Source organism: Bombus terrestris, chromosome 1 (assembly GCF_910591885.1).
Source record: "Bombus terrestris chromosome 1, iyBomTerr1.2, whole genome shotgun sequence".
Lineage (NCBI taxonomy): Eukaryota > Metazoa > Arthropoda > Insecta > Hymenoptera > Apidae > Bombus > Bombus terrestris.
Genome location: NC_063269.1, coordinates 285816 through 305108, shown reverse-complemented (window position 1 = coordinate 305108; position 19293 = coordinate 285816). Strand labels below are relative to the sequence as shown.

Below are 19293 nucleotides of genomic sequence, written 5' to 3'. Positions count from 1 at the left end.
AAATTTACTTTTTCTGTTTTATACTTTATTTTAAATAAGCTAATAATTTACATATCATCTTATAATATAACATGAAGTAGATTGTACATATAAAGTTGATTTATTGCAAAATAATTTTAAGTTTATTCTAAGTTTAATACTAAATCACGGCGTTTTTCAAACATGGTATGAGACTCCATAATTCTTTTATTGACCTACTCAAAAAGACATCCACTCTTTTACTTTTGTCTTTTACTTCCTCCACTTGCTAACATTGTGAGGATTCTTACAAAGATATTCACTGCATCCATATAAACAGAAATCGCGCTGAAATAAGAAGTATAAAATGTATATGTCGTAAGTGTTTGTCAAATTTCACATGTTTATTAAATTACTTACTTATTAATTGGATCGTATGGCCTTGCTAGGTATTCATGGATTGGATATGTTTCTGCTTGTTTGATGATACGTTGTGTATCATACAGAAGAAGCATAGAGAAGAGCACCAGACCACCATACAAAGATATTGAATACAAACCAGATCCAAGAGCTGTTGTAGGTGGTAAAAACATTGATCCAACACTACTTGCAAATACAAAACCCAAACCAACCGCTAATGGACCTCCCATGTTCAGAAACTTTTCATTTGGTGCACAAACTGCAACTACTGATAAACCACCAACTACACCAGCAGTATACCATGCAGCTCTAAGAACCAAAGGTCCCCCAAGTAAGTACAAAGGTGCAAGGAATGCACCAACAGTACCAGTATGTATCAACCATGCTATTTGTTTTGCGCCAAAACCTTCTTTGTATGGGATAGTCTGTAACAATATTCCACTACCCCAAACAGATGCTAATGTTACTAACATGGCAACCCATCCTTGACGCATTACCAAGTTCATCATAGTTGGTGAACGTAAACATACTGCTGCAGCTACAGTGCTGCTTACTATAGAAGCACCGAGGTACATGTATGTAGTCTTAATTCTATCTTTCACATATTGGGGCCATAACCTATAAAGAATTATATATATATCGTATTATATTCTATTTTGCTATTCTACAACTGATAATATTCTCGTAACTGTAACTCTGATTAAAAGAAAATACTTTGCATAATCTATAGCTCCCATAGATGGTGACAAACCCAAACCATAATAGCACAGTGAACCTATTCCTATTACAGCACCACCAGCAACAACTCCTTTCCCAATAGTGAATGCTATGAATACAAAAGTATTTTCAGTAGTAAGTTTAATACATATATCACAGAATTAACTTTACTGCTATTAACGCAGAAGAATTAAGACTCAAGAATTAACAAAGTAAATGAAGTTTAGAAATAAAAGAAACATATTAGGATTATTTATTTCGCACGTATAACATTATACCAATAAATTGGTTATAATGTATATTACATGATAAATCTTAAAAATGTTAAAAAATACTTATAAAATAGGATCACCCCTCTCCTCTTCTTATTACCACATTCAATGAATACACGAAAATGTGGAACAGCTCATATGAAATAACCCATAATCCATATTCATAATTGCGATTGCATCATATTGCATATGTGTTCTCTGTTATTACGTTTGTTCTACATACTTCGTGTATGAATTGAAATCTTACCTGTTTCTCCTGCAGGAGCCATTGCCTGCTCTGAAATAGTGGCTGATCTACGAGCCGATCTTGCAAATGCACTTCGTCCATCGTTAGCAAATAATCTGGTAGATTGAATTCTCGGAATAAACGGTTTCGAATTAATTGGAGCCTTTAGTAGACTGACCAAATTTGATGAGACGGTACTTCGACATACCCTAGCAAGCATCATTTTTGCATGCTAATGTCTGAAAAATAATATATTTGTTAATAAAAACATCGATGATATCCGCATATTAGCCTAGGTATTTTAAACAAAAAGTACACACGATTTTGAACGAATTATCTTTTAAAAGTTTGAAAAATATTCACATATCTAGCAAGATTTATTTAAAACTTCAGATCAATAGTTTTTCGCAAAAATTTCTTGTGATTACTCACAGACGCGGTAAGCTGCAATTGTTCACGACAAATCAATATCTCGAATCGCTAATGCTGACAATTTCCGTGATATATGCGTCTGAAACTTTGAAATAGATATCATACAGATAGTAGAAACGTTGTAAAGAAATCATGATGTACGCGATGAAAGTGCCATCTTTGGTACATAGTTGCATTGAATTTGTTAAATTTTCGATCGAACATATCAGATCCTAATTTATATATTTCATATACGTATACATAGATTGAATTTTACTTTATATTACTTTGCGTCATAAAAATAAAAAATCATTTGTTTTTATAACAGAACAAAAGGTTGTACATAATATCTATTTCTAATTGTTAAAAAATATATACGTGGTTCGGAATGATTTCTTTGTTTAGTAGTGTACAGATACCCGAAATTATGCACACGGATAGGCTTGGAAAAGTTGGAAAATACGTACTATTTTTAAAATATATAGTTGTAATTAATATCACAAAACATATAATCATACGAAGCATGAGTTATATACAATAATGTCTATAATATACAAGTATAATATACAAGTTATGTATATTAGTGTAGATTCACAAAATTTAGAATTAAAATGGTACTTCCGGTTAATTTTATTCATTAACAGTGGCGACGTTGCATCTGTTTGAATTGACCAATTAAATGCAATCTCTATTAATAAAACAACCAATCATGCTCTCAGAGAAATATACCCATAATGCACCGGAGATGGAGGTACGTAGTGGGACAGTTCCTTTAGTGGCTCTACAATTTTGCTTCTTCGTTCATTTCGTTGTTGGACGCCATAGTCGACGTTTCGTTTCGCAGGGAAGTGGACAGTAAATCGCGAACTTTTTCGTGAAAAACCTTGTCTTTAATAATTACTGCTTGAAACATTTGAACGGACGATGGCAGGAGCCGAATCACCTAAATTAAAACAGGAATCGCAGAATGCATCTGCGGAGAATAGTAATGAAAATCCACGAGAACGGAATCCTCCTGGTGGCGGCAACCGCGGCCCTCGCGGACGAAAAGGAGGAACACGTTTTTCTGGCGGACGTGGTGGCGGAATGGGCGGAGGGAACAGAAATAATGATGGACCGGTAACAATTTCATACAATTCTAATAGTAATATAAATATAATAATATAAATTTTTGGGACTATATTCGTTGTTCCTACCGCCATATTTGCTATAAATTGATGCGTAATATTTCCACCGGTTTTAAACTTCTGCCCTTTCGATTCATTAAATGCCATTATTTATAAATATAATTTTTATTTATGTTATATACACACCAATTTATTATAGTGTTGCAACTGAAATAATAGTCTTTTTTGTGATGCAGTATAAATGCCATTTAATTAACTGTATTTTAATTACATTAACATATATGTATACCGTTGCTGTAGGCAAATACTTAAATAAAATTTACAAGTACTCGAGAAGTTATATTAATATTTCTCAAATTGGAATATTAGATACATCGAAAAAGAAGCGCATCGATAAAGTAAACTGAAATTTTTAGTTCTATTATTCTGTAAGGCCGGTATAAAATACATTATATTTATCAATAATTTTATTGCTGCGAGTACAATCAGTAAACGCTGTTGTTTAGCAGAGTTTCTGTATGTAAGAAATGATTATAATATATTGATTCTTCGTCAGAGTAGTTACAAAATGGCGTGTACGAAAATTGAAATGGCAGATACGTGTATCCTCGCCTTCCCAACACGTGGTTAAAAAATTTTTGTTCTCTTGTAAATAGTATAATATATTTTATTAATGTATTTGTAGCGATCTAAATGTAAATTTCTTAGATTTCAAATGGGAATTTGGAATTTCAAAATTATTTAAAATTTGAATTAATTTAGTTGTAGGTAATAATAATAACAATTTGTAAAATTCATAATGTCAGGTATCATTTTAGTATTTATTAGCATTTATGAGATTTAAATAAATATTTCGAAAAGTTGCTACGCAAAATGGCCGATTTCTAAGACCTCCAATGTCCATAATTTTAGCGAAGATAATGTTAATCTACCAAATTTCGGATTTCCGCATACTCCGATCGTATGTTACGAGAGAAGATTGTGTCGTATTATATAGAAATTTCTCATGTTTGTGGAACATCCAAGACCAAATCCTAAACGATTCTGTATTTATGGCAATCAGCCAACATTCTTCCCTCTTCTATACACCACATATTTGCCGCTATATACCTAAGCAATTGTAACTTTTCGTATGGAAATGATGTTTCATTGCTTGGAAGCTGTCCATACTGTCAATCATAAGTCGAGGCATGTCTCATCGTGTAGAGCCTGCTTCACGCTTAATTCAAATATCTATATCTAACGAATGTCGATTATAATTAACTAGTAACAAAAGAGTTCAAGTGGATCTTATATTAACCCTTCGCGGATGGGACGATTTGAAGTCGACCGTACCGTAGGGCCAAGTTGCTGCCGCGATAGTCATTTAAAATTGCCAGCGCATATTTCTGCTTAGACGCTTATAGATGTTAAATTCTAGACATATGTACATGCACAGATTCTCCACAGGATAAATAAAATGACACACATATGAGTCCTTTGATTCTATCAGTTGTTTTCGCCAAACGCATATATCAGTTCTTCTGTCAAATTGATGGCTTACGCAGAACGCATATATGCGGCGATGGTCCGCAAAGGGTTAATCGTGAGACCACTTTTATATAGGTATCTCCTTGTCCGTCTATGATATAACTTGTTATTGAAAATGTTAGTTGTAAAAGAATAATAATAATAATAATAATAAACATATCAGAAATTATAAATATGTATATAAACGTGCTTGAATTTCATAAATGTTACAGATGAAGATGAATGATCCTATGGATGGTGGTATGGACAATACTATAAACGAAGGAATAGGCGGAGGTATGGGAGGAGGTATGGGAGGAGGTATGGGAGGAGGTATGGGTATTGGACGTGGCGGTGGAATGCGTGGTGGTAGAGGTGGCCGTGGAGGGGGTGATAGAAACATGGGAAATCGATCACAAGATGTAAGTATAAATTAAAGGAATTATATGTATGCGCTAGTTTTTCAATTAACGCGGAGTATGTGTTCTATATGTGGATTCTTTACGTAGATAAAAATTACTACAAAAGAATTATTTATAGAGAAAATCAATATGTTATAAAATTAGTTATTTCATATTTTTATAAAGAAGGATAATAATGAAAGTTTACAGAACCAAAAGAAATTTTAATCCTCGTTGTTGTCAGTATTGTAGCTCAAAATAGTTTCTCTCATTTCTCTTTTAATTAACACGAAATCAATATCCTTGCTACTTGTAAAAACGGGTTTAACGCATTCAATGCAGAAGACGCGAACATATGCACTTCCGGATTTCCTATTTCCTTGCTTCGGATGACGCCTGAATAAGCGAGATACATGTTATAGAAAAATCGATATCCGCCATCAGAGGCCCTCTTCGATTTTGTGTGCCACGTTGAATGTGTTAATATAATATGCGTAAGTTAAGCAGAAAAGATTGAAATGATGTAATAATTAGCTAATCAAGCGAGAATTTATGTATTATGTATACTAATATACAATAAGAAAATGTTTTCTGGTGTAAAATGAAATTGCAACCATAAACTAACATTAAAAAGATCAGTATGAATCGAGAAATCAATGTGTACATATTAATACACAATACCTTTTGATAATCTTATTAATACTGCTTTTATTTTCGTGATCAGGATCGTTTAATGGAACGGATTATGGCTATTAGTGGTCCTACACATGATCTATCACCCCCAGAAACCACGGAAAAGAAATTCAGTGGTCGTAATCGTCTGTATATTGGAAACTTGTCAAATGATGTTACAGAAGAGGAAATTCAACAGATCTTCCAACAATATGGTGAAATATCCGAACTTTTTGTAAATAAAGAGAAAAACTTTGCATTTCTTAGGATGGTAAGTTCAATAATTTTTTTTCCTTTCTTTTTTTCTCTCGTAATGTTTACATAAAAAAATGATTAAAATAATTACCGTCTGAAAAAAAAATGATAAGATTTTGGCTGCTATCTTATACTATATGATGCATTGTTATATACATATATATGTATATATGCATTTGTACGTATGGCATTAAACTATAGCTTAATCTTTTTTATCTTATAGGATTATAGGGTAAATGCCGAAAAGGCAAAACATGAGTTAGATGGAAAAAATGTATTTACAAATAGTAAAGGACGTGCACTTAAGGTTCGTTTTGCTCCACATTCTTCGACAGTCAAAGTTAAAAATCTTACACCTTGGATTACGAATGAATTGCTTGAGAGGGCATTCAGTGTCTTTGGTGAAATTGAACGGGCGATAGTTATAGCGGATGACAAGGGAAAATCTACTGGAGAGGGAATTGTAGAATTCTGCAGAAAACCGTCAGCCCAACTTGCTTTACGAAAGTGCACAGAAGGATGCTACTTTTTAACCGCGTACGTTTTTACTATAAATAAAAATCTTGTTCACCCCAAAGCCACGCTTGTTTGACGTATTTAATTTATCTACAAGTGCCTAAAAATTGATCACAATGGGGGAAAGAAAAATAGTTCCTATAGGAAGCATGGTACAATAGATGTTTGTATTGTGTGCCACAAATTGGAACACAGAACGTTATTTTAAATATAATTTTATTGAAACAAAGAGGGAGAACTTCGAAAATTTACATTAAGTACTTATATTATAGGTCTCTACGTCCTGTAGTTGTTAAACCATTTGAATTACTAGATGACATTGATGGTTATTCAGACAAAAATCTACCTCGGAAAAATCAGGAATTTTTTACAGCTCGCGATATTGGCCCAAGATTTGCAAAGATAGGAAGTTTTGAATATGAATATGGCACGAGGTGGAAACAACTGCACGAATTATATGAACAGAAAGAAGAAGCACTAAAAAGAGAAATGGCAATGGAGGAAGAAAAATTGGAAGCTCAAATGGAATTTGCACGATATGAACACGAAACTGAATTGTTGAGAGAACGTAAGTATTTTAACGTCATTAAAAGATATTGCTTTAATATATACATATACATCGACAAGTAATGTAAGTGTAAGTAAGTAATGTAAGTGTAATCAGTAAGTTGAAATCAATAATTTGATTTTCCTTGATTGATAGAACTGCGTATGCGCGAGGCCGATCGTGAGAGACAAAAGCGAGAATGGGAAATGAAAGAAAGACAGGCTGAAGAACAAAGAACGCGTGAAGAAGAACTACGAAGGAGACAACAAGAAGAAATGGCAATGCGTATTAGAAGACAAGAAGAGGAGTTACATCGTCGTCAGCAAGAAAATAATTTATTCATGCAGGTAATTACTTGGCAACGTTAACAGAAAACTAAATTCATTCAGAAAGTTTCTATGGTAATAGGTTGAAAATTTTAACATCTTTATACTACAAGGATGACAATAGAGATCAGTAACATGTATTTAAAAAACTACATGCGGAGGTTACATAAAAGATCTTTATTTTTTATACGTTTGCGAAAACGTATCTTTTATTTATTATTAACACTTTACCGACCGCTAGCGATTCAACAGCATACGCACGTCCGACCGGCATCTCAAGCGCTGGCTCTGTTTCGGTTTAGACTCGGTAATACCATTGTTTTCGTACATCGCGAACGGTAAGTTTTTCAAATTGGTATAAAACTGTGGGAGCTTACAAAGCAATGCAACTGAGCAAGGTGCCTTAGTACTAAATAACAAATTATTGTTCAAATAATGGGAAAGATTGTCTGTGACAAAAAGCCGATTAACAGGCTATCGGTTGGTAAAGTGTTAACATTTATTATCATTATCATAGTAATAGGAATAGGATAGTAGCACTACTTACAACGTTTATGTGTCAGAATATTTGTATTTTTTTGTTTTGTTGTTTTTACTAACTCTTGCGCTTATGTTCCTCTTATATTTAAGGAGCAAACAATGAGAGGAGGTGGAGGAGGCGGGATGGGAGGAAAAAATTATGATTCCGTTGGTAATAATGACCGCGATGGATATGGACAGCCAGATGGTAAGTTTCTTAAGATGTTGAAATGTTATTCTTCATAAACTTCAATATTTTTCTAGCATATAATGCGTATTTATTTACTAGTATATTTGAATTCAATTAGTTCTCCTTGAAATAGAAATTTATATTTTATACTGATTGTTATTATTATATATAAAATTATATATAAATAATTATTATATATAAATTTTTACATGAAACATTCATTCAAAATTCTCCAAAATTATTTTTAATGGAAAAATTTACTTCATTACAGGTGGAAGCAGCATGCCAGTGGTAATGTATCCCCCATTAAAGTATCATTCTATATATATAAATATAAAAAAATATATATATGTATATTTATGTATATGTACATATATATGCATATGCACACACACGCGCATATATATATATATATATATATATTTTTTTTTTTTCCATAAAGTATTTATTTTTTCTGAAACTATTTCTTTGATATTTCATTTATGTATATTTCCATTTGGTGATATTACTAAACAAATTATTCTACCTATATATGAGAATCTTTTGTTAGAAATAATTGAACTGCCTTGCATGGTAAAATCGCGAGTATTATTAGTGAACACTTGCGAAAAACATAAGTGAAAGAACTTTACGAATATTCCTATAAAGCATGCTTTCCAATATAGCAGGGTTCTAATGTCTGCAACAATGGCAATAGTATTAAAGTCAATCTAATATCGAATATATATATATATCGTACGATAATAACTTTTAATTAGTTTATTATAAAATGTGGAGGTGTCAATGGGCTTTAACATTAAATTTTCTACTTAACAGGAGATCATTTGTTGTAGCGTGAATAGATACAGAAGTTTAAATTAATTTATTCGGTCTTCGTAGAACCGAAGTATTGTTTCGTGAGGTAATAAGGACAATACTTATCATATCTTATATTTGAAACGTTTTATCTACGTTCACATAACACACCGCTGCAATCTTTGTTAAATATTCTTCACTTGTATTACAAACGCATGTGATATGGTTTCTATTATTGTCTACTACAAACGATTATTGAAACATGTGACATTTTTTTTTTTTTTTTTTTTTTTTCTTTAAATGTAGTTTTACTTCTTGTAAAAATGTATGATTCTATGCCGATAAAAATATTTTAAAGCATTTATTGCTGGTTGGAAGGTTTTATCATGCTGACATTTATAGATATTCAAAGTTATGAAATTAACAGAGGATATTTAAAGGTAATGTGCGAAATTTTGGAGAAATGTTAGGAAATTTTTATTAACCTATTATAAATAATGCGAGATATTAAGGTTGTATAGGTAGGTAAAGGTTTTACTGGACGGAATCTTCTCGCCATACCTAAATTTTTAATTTTTTAACTGCACTGTGAGATCAGTACATTTAAGCCAGCAATCGCTTATTTTTACCTATACCATACATGACTAATTCTTGAACATCTTCGCTTTTATCTATAGGACGTGAATATTATTGTTAACGATAATACTTTTATAAGCATTTGAGGGAATACGTTTTTTTTTTCAGTTTATACTGATAATAAGCTTTGGGTTATTGTTCCACGTATTCAATTCGAATATATTCTTTATAAACAGGGCTTTCATAAGGGATTCATAAATACTGATTCTAGGAATATTTTTTAGACATTCATCAATAAAATTGAAGTTAAAACTGAATTAATATTTCGTGCCTCATTGGCTTCTCCATATGCTTGCAGACAGGAGGCTCTGTTCTTCTATTTTCTCTAGTTACATTAAGAATTAGGTATATTAGGTATGCTTACATACTATGGAACTAGCATCGTTCAACGTATAAATCTGGACATTAGAACTAAATTGAATATTTCCTCATTTAAATAGTTCCATAGTAATAATTTGATATTTATTAACCAACAAATGCCCAACTACATTGAGTGTTAATTAAACATAATTAGCTGTATTCAGAAATTATTTTAATTAAAATATAGTATATATTTAAATATACACACATATACATTTATTTAGAGATATTTACTTGAAGATTAAGTGTAATTTAAATATAGTTTCTGAGTACAGCAATATCAATTTTGATTTACAATAAGTAAAGGAGCTTAAAATAATATTTATGCTTTATTTATCTAAAGGAATATAATTTTGAGTTTTTATTGTTATATTAATCTTTATGAATTTTTTTTTCATATTCCAAACTATATATTTTGTGAACTATTTATTATATACCTACATGCACGATTCTGTAGTATAGATATTGTATAAAGTTTGCTTAGAGATCTTGATCACATCTCTTTGTCATTTATACCAATATTTAAGCTTCAGAGTTGTGTAAAATTAATTCAATATTAATTGTTACAACATTATCGCTAAAAATACACACTATTGATGTAACTAATATGACGAGATACTTCTTGTTCGTACGCTAGAAGTGTTATATTTTTGAAAGTCGTATAACTACATGTTGGGTACTTAAATTAAGAATGTCGTATGCGTTTCTATACTTTAAAACCCCTAATGTTCTATATATGAATGTTTATTGTGCGTTTAACATTATTTAATGAGGACTTGGTACCGAATTTGAAATATCTATTGCGTAAAGTAAAATTTTTAACAATTTCAGAGAAATTTCTCTAGTGGTATGGAATAATATAATAGCGTATATTCTTTCAGTTAAATTACATCCGTAGGAATCTAGTGGAATCTAGTGATACATCGATACTTCTACTTTAATCCCGAAAGTTCTAAACCTTTAATTTTATGACTCGAATTCAATCTTAAAATATGACTTATAAAGTTAAGGATGCATTTAAATGAACAGAAGACCTATGCAAAATATTGTAGACGAAGAAATATATTCTAAGGATATTCATTCTAACGTATTTCACCAGACTACTTGTGTGCACTGACTTAGACGGTAACCATTGTCGATCGTATGTTGGGCATTTGCTTGGTTTAATAAGGCTAATCGATGTTGAGAAAACGGCATACTCTGAAAGCAGTGTAACTATTCGTATCTATGATTTGTTCTAGCGCGTGTATTGTTCACGCATTCCATTCTACTAATGTTGTACGTACAAACAACATCTAACATTGTGTTTTCCCCTTTCTTTTCTATGTGATTTGACGAAAATTGACGATGACCTGTGCTGCTGTCAAACATGGATGGTCGCCCTGAACCGTGAAATGTATTTATGGTACATCCAAAATCTACAAAACACCGTTATTCACCGTATTAAACAAAAATCGTTGGCATTCATTTCGGTGATATCGGCTCATAACTTTCGACTACTTCGTCCTTAAAATATCATTTTGTTTTTACTTTACGCGTAACAATTAAATTCACCTTTCTCTGTAATGATGATTAGGATCCAAAGTCTTTTATGGATGCTTATAATAGTATGGATCGTGGTAGCCGTGGGGGTTACAACGACGATCGTAGTCAAATAATGGATTTGATGGATATGAGGGTCGATATGGGCAATATGGGTGGTGGTCGTGGAGGTAGTGGTGGTAGTGGACGTTGGCAAGGTGGAAGTGATCGTAATCGTCAGGATGACTATCCTAATAAAAGAAGACGCTATTAAAAATGTTGCGGTATTAACATAACTTCCCTTTTCTAATCGATTGAGAAGAATCGACAGTTCGCATTGTAGTCATTTTTTTTTTTTTTTTTTTAGCAAAATTTGTTATCGATCATCTTTCACGTTTTATATCATGGCACAGTGTTTCGAGTATATGGGCGTTCAGGGCAAAAATCATAACATTGTATCTGTAGACAATTTTTCCTTCAATTCACTCTTTGGTTTTAAATTCGACTTTCGTTCTTTGTTAAAATGTAAATACTACGATTATATTCATTCAGGGCCAAATTCAGAACATACGCGTGTTTGCATCATGACACATGAATCATTTGTTGCTATTAAATATTGCCTTGTATGTCTAGTTCGATATTTCCTTAATTTTATTATATCATTTTCTGTGTTTTGATACACTTGTATCATAGTTTATGATAAGTAAATTGTACAAATTTTTATTACAGTTTTCCCTAGAACTGTTGCGGCTATGACATTTCCTCCGTATATATCTTATTTCATTATGATGTCTAACTACTATAGCTTCTTTAGACAACGTTTTGATAAATATTGTCGCGCGTGTAATAATATCTATTCTGTAAATTAATAATTTATACAAAGACATATTATACCATTCATAAACAGAGAAATATATCGTTATTGTTTTTTGTAACAGTCTTCAAATACCATTTCGTGTTCTTATCTGAATTTGTTTTTCAAGAAAATAGAAATTACAAGATGTATAATACTATCAAATTTGTAATACGACTATATTGATAATACTGTACAAAAGTAATACGATAACTATAGCAAACAAAAGAAAATTTAACGAAAAATAAACAGTATCTATATAATGAAGGATTACGAATGTGTTTAGTGGGTCATATAGCATTTTGCGTAACGCTCGAACGTGCCATTTCGACCATCTTTTCTATTTTGAGCAAACTTTAGACAATTGAAAATTTGATTTTAATATAAAATTTATTACTATTCTTTGCATTAAAAAAGTCAAGATCATTTGTTATTATTGAAATTGAATTAACTCTCACCAGTTTCAAAGGTGATAGGATACTGAATTTTTAAGAAAAATCAGATTAAATATGCAAATGCTCTGATTTTTGTGATAAGCTTTATGCCTCAATTTTAGTAACAAATTAATATATTGAAAAGTCATATTAATATTATAAACTACATTTCATTATTAATATTTCAAGATGGAACAATCTGTAGATCCTAATTCTTTTTTTCATTAGCTCTCTTTATTTTCTTTTTCTCTTTTTTTCTTTCTTATTTCTCTCTTTTCTTTTTCTCTTTTTCTCTTTTTTTGTCCATTGATCGAAATACTGTGCATAAAGGCGAAACAATATTAATAAGAATGAATAGGAAACAATGAAAGGGTGATATGTGATGATTGAGAGAGTGTGCTTTTATATTTTTCAACGTGGATCTGATTTCGTGATATCGCGAATTATTTTTTATTCACGAGGCATTACTTCAAAAAATTTCAAGGGAGTACCCTATCTTGTGAGCCTAGAAAACAGATAAATTAAGACTTTCCGTCTTAGGGTAATTATCGTGTGAAATATCGGGATTTTCTTTCAAAGGATGTTGAACAACGTTTTATATTCAGTTTTATTGTTATTGTCTAAAATTACAAAACGGCGGAGTTATGCAACATTATTATCTATTGTCATGTTTAACAAAGCCTTGGAATCTAGTATCGAAAGTGACTGGAACGTAAAACAAAAAAAAATTCCATATCAACCTAAGGAAAAATAAAGTATCTATAACGTGTAGTTCACTATCCTTAGGTAACTTTCAGTAATATATAAATGATGGTATTTGAAAGGAAATGGGTTTTCATCCTACAAAGTTAACTTTTGTAAAAGTTGAACAAATTTAAATATCAGACAAGATCGTACGCTATGCATTTTTTACGTAATCTTATAAGAAATAATACGTAAAAATTTAAAGTTAGTCGAATATAGTTAGTACTTGACATCTACTTTGGGTCTCACGTGAGAACGATGTTTTCATAGCCGTTTAAGCCAATATTTTAACGAAATAAAACAAACTTTTTAAGAATTTATCCTTAGCTCGCAGTTCTAACACTATAACACAGGATGCTTCTGGCTGGGAAACTTTCATCAGCTTGTTTTAAAGCTACTCTCAGTAATTATGGAATTTCTTTGGACCTCTATCGTGTTCCTGAATTATCGCGCGTTTAGGCGTCGTTCGTTTACTTCTTCAGAAAAATTGCTTGTACTACTTCCAATAACCGATATCATAAATTGCTTCATTAATGATATTGTTTTATATCAACTGTTGAGAAGAATAATGGCAGCAACGAAATCTGCAATTTTTCTCATCACCATTCTCCATTTTGTTATTACAGATTATTATCTTCGGGACAATTGTCCAAATTACAGAATTTACACTCACTCTTATTGTTTTGCGTGAATCACCCCATACCGTTTTTCCGGATTATTTCAGCCGAGACGGTTTCCTAACATTACTTCAATAAACAAACAATTAAAAGGTTTTATCGATATTGAAAAATTAACCGAAATTTCTGTTTCACAAACGTTATATCAGATCTTCCTGCTTGACGCAATATACAGTGATTTTTGGTGCCGTAACTTCGCCAATTTTCGAATTTCGAAAAATCCAATTACGCTATTCTACGAAATATTGAAAATAACTTCGGTTTTTCGAAACCGACAAGGTTAGGGGTACTCCCTTCCCAAATATAAATTTACGAATGTGTGTTAAATACATGGGAAGCCCTTTTAAAAGGATTTAATAGTACTTTTCAATTTGATGTATTAACAAATTGTAAATATTTTAACAGGCATACTTTTGAGCCATCAAAAAAGCAAAATATCATGGTACTGTTAAAACATGGACTATTAACATAATCATATCATTTTCAAGGATAAGGAAACGATTTGAACTGTACGCCTCTTAATCCCCCATAAGACTGTTCTAAAGATGATAAAGATATGAGAATCGCATATAATGGTAAAACTGAATTTAAATTTGCGGTGTCACTATAACATACAGTAATGTAGACAAACGTATATTCACTGTCAATTAGTACTTTCAATAAAATAATCATCTCATAGGAGTTTCTATTTATGAAACAATATGTAAATATTACAAATAATATAGTATATTACTTTTCATTACTATTGTATTGTCATACTATATACTATTCGTAGTTCATTATTTCATTTGATTCGGTAGTTTTTCAGAGTGAAAGTTATATACACTGTCCGTACTTTTAGCTTTGTTCTTTACGATTAAAAAGTTAGTTCGTAAGTAAAAAGTGCGATTTTAGTAAATCGATATCGGTCATTTGGTAGCTTATCTTTCTAATAACGAGTAAAATTTCTTATATACGTGTCTGTGTCAAAGTTAGTTTTACCCTGTGCATTATGCATATTCATACGTTATGTGTCTTTATGTTAACGATGGTGTGAGTGTCGCCACGAGAAGAAGTATATGCAATATCTGCATTACTTGAAGCTTTATAAAATTAATTAATTATATTAGAATAAGACGTATATCTCAGCAGCAGTTAATCAATCTGCGCTTGTGCTATTCAAATCTTGTGAAGGAACATAATTGACAGAAAGTAATTTTATGAATAAAGGTTTACATATATATCCATACATAGGAATATATAATACACTAACGTTTATTTAATTACTAATCTTCTTCGTTAAAATTTCGCGAATATCCCGTTTATTTGAAAGATATTGCGAAAATACGGTACATCTTTGTTTCCAATACCGAGTTATACTCGGTGGACGCTTATTATGAAATTGAATCTTAAATATGTCATACAAACTTATATCATAGGGATATACAATTTATCTCTATAAGTTACAAGAGGAAATTAAATATGAACACTCCATATAGATTATTATAATTCGTATGTCTGCAACTTTGAATAACACCACTGCAATAATGATTTTATATTACATTGTTAACACATTTATATTTTATAACATATTTTTCTATAATTTAAAAAAAGTTTCAACCATGATGGGTTGATGGAATTTATGGAGAACTACGGATTGAAACGAGTACTAGAATACTTGACAAATAGATTTTTATAAGAATCCGAAGAGTAATTATACGACAGATATTATTCTTCTTATAGAAATATACGAAGGCAGTGTGTTCGCAGGTTAAGCTTATTTTACTATTATCACTAATCATCACCGCTTATAGGTGAATATTAAGCGGAGATATTTCGATAATGGTGTATATTTGTTAAACTGTTCTAACTTGAATGTGAGTTATGAATTTTCTAAGAAGAGATAGGGATATTATAGTTAAAACAGAAAATGATAATAACAACAGTATTATTTTCTATCTTAAATGCTGATATATAATGCTATTAAAATTATTATATTTCTTTTTATAAATTTTTAAGGATTCATCTGAGATAAATTTCAACCATTAAAAAGTAGTAAACTTCCTTTTTCAAAAGTGTTTGTAGTACATTTCCTTCATTTTGGGAGTAAATTAAAATTTTCATATTAACGTTCCAAATAAACATAAGCATAATATAATGTAATTAAGTATAATTAGAAGAGTATTTGCTTGGAGAAAACTAAAAAGGTGAAAAATAATACCATCTGGTCTACTTTTATTACAAGTTTATTATTTCCAAATATATCATCGCATTTCTTTCAGGAAACCTTCGACATAATGGGCATCACACATTTTATTTCTATAAAGTTTTCGATAATGTGACAATTTTTAACAATGAACAAATTCTTGGAGGAATGTATATTTTCATGAAATTCATTCTAAATTATTCTTCATTATTCTATATCCACATCTTGTGTCTCTCTGTAAAATCTCTTACCCCTAGACTGTCATTATTACATGGTTCGTCATTGAAGAATTTCCAAACATGACTTCATTTAATATTATTGTATTCTCGTATTACAATAATAACTGCTTTATAAACGGTGCATTAAGAAATGTAATACAACAAATTCATCTATTAGATATCCTTGAATAAAATACCACTTTGTATTTTCTGAATGAAAGTGAACATTTACAATGAGATTTGGCAAAATATAGCTATTTAATGAACATGTTCTTAACATGTCTGCATTACATATTTTATACATTATATAAACACACGAGATGTGAATACATGAGAGGCCTTAATGAACGAGAATCTTTACTACTTTAAACACACCATTAAAAACTGATTATGAAAAAAAGATATGGTCTGATTACTATAATTTTATTTGAGAATTTTCTGGCAATGCCTATACACATTACATGACAAATATTGTCATTATTGATTAAGTGTCTAGATAATAATATGAATTATACGAAAATAAGTATTTCTTGCGATCAAAGTTATCCAATTTCTTTATCGAAGGGAACTGTTATGTGCAAGTAATACGCATTTGTTTGAAATTCCTAATAATGCGCGATATAAACTGACTGTTGTTAATCAAGAATCTCTTAACGGAGGAGAGTCTGCAATCACAAGATAGGCTTACATACTTGAAACTACTAGTCAGTGAAACTACTGGTACGAGGTGAGTAGACTTTGTAAAACTGTTATTATGCGTACTTCTATTTTAATCTTCGGGTGGGACATTTATATGAGTATATGGTAAAGATTATGAAATGGCATAAATAGCACATAACATAAATGTTACATATATTTCATCATTTTAATTTTTATTTACTTAATATTGAATACATAAATTATATTTCAGCAATTATAAGGAGCTCCATATTTTTGAACGAGTCTAATAATTTGTAATCTTTACCAGCGAAATTGAACTTACTTATAACGTTATCCAAAATTAGCAAACAAATAGGAGATTACGATATAGAATGGTTTATTTTGTTAATTGTATGTATTCAATATACCATTGACTTCATATTCAACCAAGCTAACTCTTATGAAAATCTAACCGTTTTATTATATGATTTTATAAAAGGCTAATAATACTTGTGTACAAATTTACCAGCCTAGCCCGTGTTTTTACCTATGACAACCAAAATATTCTTGTATACCAACTTTAGCAAAGGTTGTCTGGGTTCATTATTGAAATCTAGGCTGATATATATCTAATTGTTACTTGAACAACAAAACTGCAATATCGTATTGGCTATACTTATACCTTGAGTGGTAAATATATATATATATATATATAGGCCGCTTTATCAAATAATACTATACATATAATTTATGCATTTAATGCTATCAAATATTATTTAAAAAGGTTAGATATTTTAATGTTTAAAATCTGAAACTATATATAGTTATACCCATAAATAATTTTCGTTTGTAAGACCTATGCAGTCTATACTATTTCTATGTTTTAAAAATTGTTAATTTTAATTTATTTACAAATTTACATGTCTTACACTGTATAAAACTGCATATAAAACGATATTATATTTTTAATGTATTTTCTCGAAATAATTAACAAATACAAGTTGAATTATAAGTAATTACTTTTTTATACAATTATACATTTATCATACATATACGTAACATGAATTTTTACTTACACAATTTTAATTATCGAAGGGATGAAAAATGTTTCATGTCGTATAACAGAGTTTTCATATTTGTATGGAAGGTATTATTATACTTCGCAAGATATACTCTTGAAGTTTAAGATGTGGAAGTAATCTCTGTGAACAATTGCTTCATTGATTGTAACTATTTGTAATCGTTAACATCAAATGTAATTTGTATACAAAAAGTATTAATTCGTTACTGTATTCATATTGTATTAAAACTTTTAATATATTGTTTTTATGTAAAACATTTATATTAGTATTTATGTTTACAGATACTAATAGCAGTTGCTAGCTGAGGGAATGAATAAAACGTATTGAAAAGTGAAAAGGTAAATTTACATAAAAACTATTATATACCTTTAAGAATCAAACGAATAATTATATTAGATTGTATTGTGATATGGAATTATGAGATTATATATGATATAATTATATCTAATCTTCACTTATTTCAAATTTTTTAGAATTTTTTTTTTTAATGCACTAATTACACAGAATTTAAGACAATTATACAAAGTACCACGTATCACTTTGTCTGATAATAGAATTTTCATTTACAGATTTGCACACTTCACATTTAATTGCATGTACTTCACCATCGCGTATAGTATATATTCAACATACAAACGCAAAGTGTGTACAAAAGAATGCGTGCGAAATTATAAGGTTTGTTTCAATGTTCTCCTACTTTTTTTTGTCTATTGAGTTAAGATTAAATATCTTTTTGCAACATTCCTTTCTACGATGACAAATATGTGATTAATGACATGATTCAATGATTATCTCAACGTGTCCTGGGTGTATTGCTTCAAATTTTCCACTTGAATTAACATGTATATGCTCGTATAATATCAGTACTAATAAAATACTTTTTGTTTTGCAGGAGGACAAATATACAGACGTGTCGAAATTTACATGTCAGAATTAATAACGCTAATCATATTATAAAAGTTTAGAAGGATTATAATTATATCAAATGTTAAATTAAAATAAGCCATATGTGATCATCATACAGTTCTGATTTAACTAATTATCCCTTTAAATATTTCTTCGTACTTAATGGACTAGATGAAA

At 30.3% G+C, this 19293-nt stretch overlaps 2 protein-coding genes across 7 annotated transcripts; one reads left to right on the top strand and one right to left on the bottom strand.

Annotated features, from left to right (window-relative positions):
* Window positions 1–8: 8 nt before the first annotated feature.
* LOC100651113 (growth hormone-inducible transmembrane protein) lies at window positions 9–2185 on the bottom strand. 2 transcript variants are annotated; one of them, XM_003392880.4, is made up of 5 exons: window positions 2026–2185; window positions 1615–1832; window positions 1093–1204; window positions 379–996; window positions 9–306 (listed from the first exon to the last, which is right to left on the bottom strand). In XM_003392880.4, exons 2-5 carry the CDS (start codon window positions 1814–1816, stop codon window positions 219–221), a joined length of 1020 nt encoding a protein of 339 aa, XP_003392928.1. In that variant the 5' UTR covers window positions 1817–1832; window positions 2026–2185; the 3' UTR covers window positions 9–218. The 2 variants fall into 2 exon arrangements, with proteins under 2 accessions (XP_003392928.1, XP_012176282.1); XM_012320892.3 differs by having other exon boundaries at window positions 1914–2074.
* Window positions 2186–2796: 611 nt separating this feature from the next.
* Window positions 2797–19229, top strand: LOC100650872 (hrp65 protein). Of its 5 annotated transcripts, XR_007223417.1 has the most exons (13): window positions 2797–3123; window positions 4874–5062; window positions 5464–5535; window positions 5766–5984; window positions 6192–6505; window positions 6757–7052; window positions 7188–7378; window positions 7988–8084; window positions 8338–8357; window positions 11434–11662; window positions 18492–18548; window positions 18780–18885; window positions 19103–19229. XR_007223417.1 is itself a non-coding variant. In XM_048404316.1 (11 exons), the coding sequence occupies exons 1-10, from the start codon at window positions 2929–2931 to the stop codon at window positions 11650–11652; spliced, it is 1812 nt and encodes a 603-aa protein (XP_048260273.1). In that variant the 5' UTR covers window positions 2797–2928; the 3' UTR covers window positions 11653–11662; window positions 11746–15314. The 5 variants fall into 5 exon arrangements, 3 of the variants coding, with proteins under 3 accessions (XP_048260273.1, XP_048260271.1, XP_020721018.1); XR_007223418.1 differs by lacking the exon at window positions 11434–11662; XM_048404316.1 differs by lacking the exons at window positions 18492–18548; window positions 18780–18885; window positions 19103–19229 and adding an exon at window positions 11746–15314.
* The last annotated feature ends 64 nt before the right edge of the window (window positions 19230–19293 follow it).

Excerpts from the sequence above, each read along its gene's own strand:
- LOC100651113 (XM_003392880.4), bottom strand. The coding sequence starts at position 1,816 with ATGATGCTTGCTAGGGTATGTCGAAGTACCGTCTCATCAAATTTGGTC. Across the intron at positions 1,205-1,614 it reads GGCTCCTGCAGGAGAAACAG|CATTCACTATTGGGAAAGGA; the intron begins GTAAGATTTCAA and ends TTGTATTCATAG. Across the intron at positions 307-378 it reads CCATACGATCCAATTAATAA|CGCGATTTCTGTTTATATGG; the intron begins GTAAGTAATTTA and ends TTCTTATTTCAG.
- LOC100650872 (XM_048404316.1), top strand. The coding sequence starts at position 2,929 with ATGGCAGGAGCCGAATCACCTAAATTAAAACAGGAATCGCAGAATGCA. Across the intron at positions 5,063-5,463 it reads TGGGAAATCGATCACAAGAT|AAAAATCGATATCCGCCATC; the intron begins GTAAGTATAAAT and ends TACATGTTATAG. Across the intron at positions 8,085-8,337 it reads TGGATATGGACAGCCAGATG|GTGGAAGCAGCATGCCAGTG; the intron begins GTAAGTTTCTTA and ends ACTTCATTACAG.